At 43.0% G+C, this 9,809-nt stretch overlaps 1 protein-coding gene across 1 annotated transcript; it reads right to left on the minus strand.

Annotated features, from left to right (window-relative positions):
* Positions 1–4,987: 4,987 nt before the first annotated feature.
* Positions 4,988–5,509, minus strand: LOC119239125 (40S ribosomal protein S20). The gene has a single exon (XM_037503409.2). The coding sequence runs from the start codon at positions 5,387–5,389 to the stop codon at positions 5,030–5,032; it is 360 nt and encodes a 119-aa protein (XP_037359306.1). The 5' UTR covers positions 5,390–5,509; the 3' UTR covers positions 4,988–5,029.
* Positions 5,510–9,809: the final 4,300 nt, after the last annotated feature.

Below are 9,809 nucleotides of genomic sequence, written 5' to 3' on the forward strand. Positions count from 1 at the left end.
TGCCAGGCCCTCTTCACTCCCGCCCAAGGCAGCCAAGGAGCAGAGTCTCCCTTTTATGTCCTGTTAACTTGGGCTTGATCTTCAGTTTATCTCTAATTTGGAGAGGGAGGTGATATTTCATCTTCCTCCATCTTTCCAAACTGCAGATACTGTCCATAGGAGCCTGAGGTTAGAGTGGCAGACAAATGCATGTGATCCCTTTGGAATCTCTGGTACCAGGTACCCTGAGGGGCCAGTGGTAATTGGCAGTCCCCAACACAAAGTCACCTCCCATCACCGCTCTGTGTGTCCTGGGTGGAATTAGATAAAACCTCACAAAAAGGAGACCTCAGTGTCACAACACTGTTTCCCTATTTAATCACCGTATGCTGCTGCCCTTCCTCATAACTCCAGGCCAAGTGCAGGGTTGCCTGTGGTTTCCAGCGCTGGCCCACTGCCCTCAGGCCCTTCATGCCCTGCCCTGTGCATGCCAAACTGGACACTGCCTTCTTCCCTTTCATCTGCCAGCCACAAGCAGGACACCCCCGCACCCCACAGTTCCATGGTTCCCACTTCCAAACACTCAGTACTGCTTTCTAGCTATAGCCCTATTTCTTTCCCTTTGGAAATCAACAGAAAACCACCCACAGTTCTCTACCTGTACATTCAGAATGAAATATGTAATTTTTATTGTAAGCGTAGATGTTTCTAGGGGAGGTCAGTGAACCACACTGAGCCTTCAAACACGCCTCACTCAGTCTGTTGCCCAACACGCTTCATGTGGCACTGCCCTAGCTGCCTGCTCCCTTTAGGGCACACTACCCTGGCTGATGAGATGGGCCTGCCCACTCCAGCCCTAAGGCCTTGTGCTGGTCATGTTCTTCCTGAGTGCCAGTCAGGGTGAGGAGCTGGCGTGAGGCGGGAAGTCAGGAGTGGGAGGATCCTCCCTTCAAATTTACTCAATGGGTCTTGAGGTGGTCATTTAGCCTCTCTGAGCCTCAGTTTCTTCATTTGTAAAATGTGGGTCATATTTACTCCATAGGGGTTTGTGGGAATTAAATGACGTCATAAATGCATCCTAAGCGCTCATTCTAATTCCTTTGCTGTTACAACTCACACATCCCAGGTCTAGCAGTGATTCTTCTCTCACTCTCATTCCCTCCCTTCCCTTATTCTGAGATGGCCTGTTTGTTTTTCTCAGGTGAGTTCTCATTCAGAACACAGGGTGAACTTTGTGTATCACTGGGCGCTTGCCTTGCTTTCTGGTCAGAGAACCCTAGTGCCAACTTGACCATCCCCAGGGCCCCAGGACCAGGTCACTGCTGCTGCCACTATGGGAACAAATGCAGAAGCCCACTGGCCAGATTGTCACTTCAGGGGCCCTGGCTTCCCCGGTGGCTGCTCGGAGCCTAGAAGACGCACACAACCACAGTGCAGGGAAGCCAGCCTCACGGGTGGACTGGCCGTGGGAGATAGGGTTGGGAGGGAACTCAAGGGTTCATTCTCTTGTTCTCCTGGAGAATTTCTAAGACACAATCTTCACACAGTCTCTCTCTGCCATTGGCTCTACCTGCTACAAAGTTCTGGGCAGCTCGATATACTCCCCATGTTTCTCTCCCAGCTACCCTGCCAACCCCCACTTCTCCCTCACTTTGGCTTCCCTGGAATGGCACACTGCACCCCAGGAGAGGGTCAGCAGTGAGCTATCCCACAGCACTGACTTAGAGAACTTGGGCCATGATACCCAGTTACTCCTTTCCTACCTGCCTGACAAGTGGACAGGAATGTGAAGACTTAGGGGGATGAGGGTGGACTGTCTTGGGGAACACCACATCACGACTGGCGCTTCCACCATGATTTGATTTGACTTTGAACTTCCTTTCACTTGTGAGCTGCAGTTTGCTCTTTTGTACCTCAGTCATGGTTTCGCCTCTTGGAGCAAAATGGATGAACTCACCACTCTTCTAATAGTACTTCTCATGTTTAGTCAAATATCATGGCCCCAGGCTGCTCCAGATCAGATAGAATCTCTTCATTAAAAATGAAAACAGTGGTTTCTGGGCTTGCAACTCTTATCGCCATCACCTCCAAGGCCAGGGTGTAAATGACCAACATTTGACTTAAAAGATGGCTTCCAGAAAGGGATCCAAGTCGCAGGCCAATACCCATGGGAGCAGAGACGGAGCGTGTAGAGACTAGCCTCCCACCCTCCCTTGGCTGAAGGCAGCATCAGTCATCTGCTCTCCACTGACCCCGCAGAGCCTGGAGCATGCCTGCTGCCTCATTTTACTTAAATAGCAGCAGAAAGCCAGTTTCCCTTCCAAAAATGAGACTTATTTCAGAGAACTTTTTCACAGTCTCTCAATTTAGAAAACTGGGTGGTGCCTTGATATCAAACAAACAAACAAAAAAACTCATGACTTTTGGATCCAGTGGAATTGAGTTTGAATCCAGGCTCTGGTACCTGTTAACTCTGTGGTCTTAGGGAGTGACTACTTTGATGAGCTTCAGTTTCTTTATCTCTAAAATGGAAATGTTGGTGTCCACCCCCATATCGAATGGCATTCAATTAGATGATACAACAGCAGGTGCTCAGTAAATATTAGCTCCCTTCCCTTAACCTTCCCCACTCACTCAGCCTTTCCTTATTCTAGGGTGGCCCCAAGACACAGGAAAGCACTCTGGACTGAGCCCCAACGTACCTTGGGTTCTGGTCCTGACTGCTTCGTCATAGCATGAGAGTTGTGAATTCTGTCCACCACCATTCTTGGGGCTCATCTGCACATTAGAAATAGTGCAGGTAGAAATGCCTTAAAAGGAGTATCTGATACCTCTAGGGATGTTTGTTTTCACCTGGTTAGCAGATAGTTAAATGCTGTGTTCTGGATCAGGCACTGTGCTAAGTGGAGAGGATACTGTAGTAGAAAAACTAAAGCAGCCACCCTCTGACACACTGAGGCTTTGATGAGGCTGAACCCAGTGTCTCCCTTTATTCATGGGATTAGAAGATCTTTTCAGACCTTTTCTTCATGACCGTATCCTGTTGGATTTCAGATTGGCATTTTGGATAGCCTAGCCTCCATCCTGGAATGAGCGCCCTACTGGGGCTATGTTCTGGGCTCCACCACCAGCAGGTGGTAGGAATTTTGTTCTTCTAAGCCCTGAATTTGATACCAACTCTGCCATGTTTTAGTTTGGCAAAATCCAAATTCCTGAACTTCCCTGAGCCTCATGTCTACCCTGTAGCATGGGAACCCTACTTACAGGGGAACATACATTGGTAATATACATGGTAGTTGATACTCCAAGACACATTTCATCCCTCTACCATCAGTGGTAACATCACCATCTGAAGAAATAGGGAAACTTCCAGAATTCGCTCTGTAACTCTGAGGATAATTCTAACAGCTAGTTAAATGAACCTGAATACTTTAGTAAAATATTTATAATCATTGTTTGAGATGTTGTCTAATAGACTGGATTTCTCTAAAACTGACACCTAGTAGGCATGCAAGTAATATATCCTTTAATGAATAGGAATTTGCCAGTCAATGTGTAAAGAAGCAAAGTGCAATGGCATAGATTAAAAAATATGACATAGCATGTTTAAGAACAACAAAAAGTTCAAAAGTGCAAAGGACATATAGCAAGGATTTGAGGAACTAAGGTTGGGGGGCATGGTATTGTCTTGATGGTGAGGAGTTTTTCATGTCATGCTAGAGATTTTTTTAAATTAATAGACTTTTGGGCCTCCCCGGTGGCGCAGCGGTTGAGCGCTGGGTTGCGAAGCTGCGCGCGGCCTCTGCGGCGCCGGTTCGATCCCCGGCTGCTCCCCGGCCACCAGAGGAGGGTCCCACATGGCGCGCAGACCTCTCCTGCCGCCCGCTGCTCCCCTCAGCAGTGTACTTCGGTCCTTCTGCCTGCTCTGCTCCCCGCTCTGGCTCTGGTGAATTCTCTCGCCCTCCCACGCTTCTGACTATACCCAGTGCATGTATAAACAAAACAAACAAAGAAACCAGCAAACAAATAAAGCATGCCTCTATAAAAAAAAAAAAAAAAAAAAAAAAAAAAAAAAATAAATTAATAGACTTTTAAAGAACAATTAATAGGTTTACAGAAAAATTGGGTGGAAAGTATAGAGCAATACACACTACCCCTCTTCCCACCTCTCACTCCAACCCACACATTTCCCCCTACAATTTTGGTGAACCAATATTGATACATTATTATTAACTGAAATCCATAGTTTGCCTTAATTCATGCTCGATGGTGTACATTCTCTAAGTTTTGTTATAATGTCCTATATCCCCCATTATAGTATGGTAATGGGCAGATTCACTGCCCTAAAAATCCCCTTTGCTCTACGTTTTCATTCTTCCCTACCTCCCCTGGAAATTCTGACAATCACCAATCTATCTACTGTCTCTATAGTTTTGTCTGTTCTGGAATGTCAAATAGATGGAATTATACAGTGACCTTTTCAGACTGACTTCTTTCATTTAGCAATATGGATTTAGGATTACTGCATGTATTTTCATGACTTGATAACTCATTTATTTTCACAATATTCATTCTATTTCATAATATTCCACTGCATGCATGTGCTTAGTTTATTTTTTCACCTACTGAAGGATATCTTGGTTGTTACCAAGTTACGGCAATTATGAATAAGGCAGGGTTCTGTGTAGACATAAATTTTCAACTAATTTGGGTAAGTTAGTTGAACACAATTGCTAAATCATCTGATAAGACTATGTTTAGCATTGTTAGAAACTTGTAAAGTGTCTATACATTTTGCATTTACCAGCAATGAGTAAGAGTTCCTGTTGCTCTACATCCTCATCAGCATTTGGTGTTGTCAGTGTTTAGCCATTCTAATAGGTGTTTGTCATGTTTTAATTTGCAATTCCCTAATGACATATGATGTTGATCATCCTTTCATATGCTTATTTGCTATCTGTATATCTTCTTTGGGGAGGTGTCTGTTCATATCTTTTGCCCATTTTTTTTTTTTTTAACAAGTGATGATCACTTTATTAAAAAGGCTGACTTAAGCATCTGCAATGGTGACTTCAACCTCAACTCCTGGTTCAATGCTGATGGAAGTAATCTGTTTAACAATCTCAGAAGGACTGTGCAAGTCAATGAGTCGCTTGTGGATCCTCATCTGAAAACGATCCCAAGTCTTAGAACCTTCACCACATGGAGTTTTCCTTGTAGTGATTCTGAGAGTCTTGGTAGGCATGCGAACAGGTCCTTTAACTTTGAGGTTCTTATCTTTTGCACCTCTGATCAAGTCGGCACACACCTTCTCCAAAGATTTCACGTTGCGGCTGGTTAGAGTAATTCGAATTCGGTGAATCGCCACCTCCGGTTCCACGGGTGTCTTTCCGGTATCTTTAAAAGCCATGGCTGCGGAGCGGCTTCCTGACCGACTTGTTCCTCGGCGAGAGAGAACAGCGGTGAGTCAGGAACAGGAGCCGGCGAGCTACAGCTCCGACGCTACCGCGCCCGCGTCTTCCGCGAAAAGAAAGCCCATTTTTTTAAATATAGTTGTTTATTTTATGTTTTAAGAATTCTTTGTGTGTTTTAGATATAAGTCCTCTATCAGATATGTGTTGTACAAGTATTTCCTCCCATTCTGTAACTTGTTTCTTCATTCTCTTAATAGTGTCTTTTGCAGAGCAGAAGTTCTTAATTTCATTAAAGTTCAGCTTATCAATTTTTTCTTATCACCATCAATTGATGTTGTATCAAAAAAGTCATCACCTAACTCAAGTTTACCTAGATTTTCTCCTATGTACCTTCAAAAAGATCATGCTCAGCGAAATAAGCCAAAAAGAAAAAGAAAAATACCGGATGGTCTCACTCATAGCAGGAATCTAGAAAACTTAAATAAGGGACCAGGAAAATGAATAACTATAAGAAAGTGAAAATCAAAATCAACAAAAAACTATGAACCAGAGACACTTTTAGGGGGGCAGGGGCGGGAGGGGAGGGATTGGGGTCAGAATGGGGGCGCTGCAATTGTATGGGGAATATAACAATAAAATTTATTATCTAATAAAAAAAAAAAAAGAAAAAAAGAAAAAAAAAAAGATTCATAGGTTTACTTTTTACATTTTGATCAATTACTCACTTTAGTTAATTTTTGTGAATAGTATAAAGCTGTGTTTATATTCATGTTTTAGCAATTGGATGTCCAGTTGTTCTAGTACCATTTGTTGAAAAAGTGTACTTTCTTTGCTGAATTACTTGTGTTCTTTCATTAAAGAGCAGTTGACTAAATTTGAGTCTGTTTATGTGGGCCTATTCTGTACACTGATCTGTTTGTCTATTCTTTTATCAGTATCACACTTTATCAGTTTACTGCAGTTAATGGTAAGTTTTGAAGTTAAGTTGGATCAATCTCTCAATTTCATTTGCCTTCAATGTTATATTAACTCTTTTGGGTTTTTTTCCTTTCCATGTATACCCTCTAAAAAATTTACTAATAGTCACAAAATAACTAGCTGGGATTTTTATTGGAATTGCATTTAGTTTATAGATCCAAATGAGAATAGCTGACATTTTAACAATATTGAGTTTTCTTATCCATGAGCATGGACTATCTCTCCATTCATTTAGATCTTTGATTTCTTTCATTAGTTTTCTTTTTTTTTACTTTTCTCTTGTAGATCTTGTACATAATTATTAAAAATATACTTAAATGTTTCATTGTTATATGTTATTTCTAAGATTTTTAACATATTGTAGGTGATAGGAAATCAAAGGAGGTGATAAACAGGAGAGTGCTGTTATGTATATTTATTTTAATTAATTTGCAGTAGTGTTGGTTTATATAGGACATGTCAAGTCTGACTCAAGAAATAAGACAAATAGGAAGGATGTTCTTTTACTGAGGAAACCAAGCTGTTTCTATGGCCTTGATGACAATCCATCAACAATAATCTTAACATCCCAGGGAGTTGTCATTAAAAGACCAAAATGCTTGTTAGCCGACTACTCCAACATCCATTTACCTTGTGTCCCTTTTCTTATCTAATTTGGGTAAGTTTTTGCTCAAGTGCCCTCCCTGGCCAAGTACTACAGGGGAAGCAGCTCTAGCCCCACCAAGGTGGCTTGATTGGTATAAGGGTAACTTTATGCCCCTGCCAAGACTGGATCAGCGGTGGGCATGTATTTTGAGTCAGTGACTCAAAAGAGGAATAGGCTTAAGAGAAATTTCCTCCATCCTAAGTGAAATCCACAAAAGGAAATAGTTTACCTTGGTCTGAAGGTTGTCCTATCTTTGTGACTCCCAGAACTACTGCACCACATTTGATCAGGCCAAGGATGGAGACAGTAGTGAAAGGTGGTATAGCATAGAGAAAACAGTGTGAGCGATGAACCAAAGAAGTCACACTGCATTTTGTTTGAGTCCATCTGAGTTGGGATTTCTGAGATTTATATCTGAACTCATCCTATATGTCATACCTGCCCTTACACAACAACTAAGCTAAAGAGAATTTGCTTGCTATACCCCTCTCAGAATGTTGAGTTCTTTCTTGGTATCAGGTCAGATCAAATCCCAGAGCAGTATATTGCCTGCTTGTTTAATGCTCTATCCCTCACATCTAGAGCCTGTCATTTAGGAGGCACTAAATACGTATCTAATGTATTAATGAATGAATGAAACAACCAAGAAGCTAAAAACTGAATCATATTTGCCTAGTTACTTCCCACTTTGTTTTCTCCTGTTAAGATATACCTTTATTGAATTGTGATTGATGTATGTCCTTGACAAATGCCAAAGATCATAGCAATAAATAGCTATATCAGAATAACCTCTGCATTTGCCATATAAGAAGATTGCTACATACACCGTATGATGTTTTCAGAGTTTCTATGCAAAGTCTCCTAAAAGAAACTTAATTCTGGGGGCAGGGGCGAGGGGATCCTCTCTTGGAAAATTGTTCTACTTCCTTCCTTAGTAGACTGTATGGACTATCTAGTTGGGTATCCTCTTTTGCCCTGGCTACCAGGAAGCTCAGAACCTGATGTGATGCTAAATTACAATAACTCTATTATACTTCATAATCAGAGCTTGCTTCTTCCTCATTTCCATGGCTTTACTTTTCTAATTTTACTTGAATAACCTTATTGTGTTTGCCTTTATTGTAAGTTGCTTCAAATCCTTTTCAGAAAGAGGTGCGTATAAAAAAATTAACAGCTCAATTCTAAAAAGCCATGCAGGGCCTGAGTTGGCACCATTTGCTCTTTGTAATAGCCTGGGAGGGCCCCCAAAGTAGCTGGTGCTTTATCTTTACAAACACATGTCAGCCAGAGCAGCGGTGCTCACCGGAGATCTCGGGAGACAAGGGCAAAAATCACCCGTCATTTTCTCCTGAATGGGTGTCTGGAGGACCATTCAGGCTCCTGGTGGCTGGATTTGGTGGGGCGGATTAACATGGAGAGCCCTTGGAAAATCAGCATCGCCCCTGCTTGCTCCAGCTATTGTTCAAGAGGTGAGTGTTCTGTCTAGTTCTGAAGATAGAATCTCCTGCCTGGCCCCCAGCCCTGCCGGTTTTGTGCGCAGGGTCCCGTGCCCTTTCCCCGGACTCTGGGCCACAGGCCTCTCCAGCCAGCCCTCTATGCCAACTGGCAGAGGGTGCTCTTGTATAGCAGATCTGACTCCCTCCCCACGACCAGCTCCTGATGCCTTTCTGGCCCGGCTACCTCTGCTGGCTAGGGGACCCTGAAACCCTCAGGAGGGGCAAGTTGCTATTTTTTCCCAAAGGCTGGCCGAGGCAGTGCCCCCAAATCACTGCTGAGCTGGCCTTATTTCTTGTTCAAGCCTGTGTGCCCCACTCTATGCCTCAATTTCCCTGCAGGTAGATCAGAATAAGGCAAATATGGAGGGACATAGTTTGGTTTACTAATATATGTGTGTAGGGAGACGAGGAAGGAAGGGAAGAGAGACACTGCCCTCTCAGAGTTCTGCTGCAATCATAGATTTCATGAGTTAATTGGAAATTTAGTAAATCTGCTAAAACATTTAGTGCTTTAAATTTTTTTCCTGTTCTGCAGAGAAACAAAGACTTATGGTTTACCCTGTGTCTTTCAACAACTTTAATTTCATTTGTAGATTACAGATGGAAGTAGCATTTCCACTCCATTGCTTACTGGGCCTTGAGAAGACAAAAACCTTCATTGTTTGCAGCCTTCGGAATTTTTTTCAAACATTAAGCTGTAGGTGGCATTCTTTATACCTGACATCAGAGCACTTTTTTCAGGCGTTTAGTAGACAGGATTTATTGCAAGCCCATCCTAGATGTGTGAAGCAAGGAAAACAAGAAAATGCTCCGTTCAGGTGGGCAGAGAGAGAAGTGCACAGGCTGATCAGCCCGATCGGGTAACTGCTGCTTTTCAAACTGTGTAATTAAAGATCTTTAGAGCTCTTCGAAAGGAATTAATTAGTAAAGAAAGACTTTTGTTTACAGTCTCTATCATCAACATAATCAAAAGCCAGTTTGGATACTGGTGGCAAATTGGACTCTGAAATCTCCTAAGCCAAGAGTGCTTCATGTGGAGCTTTTCTTGGTTTTGGCGGTTTGTTCCATCTGCATTAACTTGCCCTTGGGTAGCAGGGAGAGCAGAGAGGGGAAGCAGTGATTGTGCATGGGCTAGGAGAGGCAGCCAACTCTAGTGGCCCCAGGTGGAGTTCCCACCATCACCCATCACCCACCTGCACATGGTATGCTAGCAGGTAAGAGTGAGCATGTAGGTTCATCTGTCTGTGAGAGATTGTGTTTTCAGGCACTGAGGAAGCCCTAAAGAAATCATCCTTT

Source organism: Talpa occidentalis, unplaced genomic scaffold (assembly GCF_014898055.3).
Source record: "Talpa occidentalis isolate TD23 unplaced genomic scaffold, MPIMG_talOcc4v2.1 talOcc4.11, whole genome shotgun sequence".
In the NCBI taxonomy this organism is placed as follows: Eukaryota; Metazoa; Chordata; class Mammalia; order Eulipotyphla; family Talpidae; genus Talpa; species Talpa occidentalis.

Excerpts from the sequence above, each read along its gene's own strand:
- LOC119239125 (XM_037503409.2), bottom strand. The coding sequence starts at position 5,389 with ATGGCTTTTAAAGATACCGGAAAGACACCCGTGGAACCGGAGGTGGCG.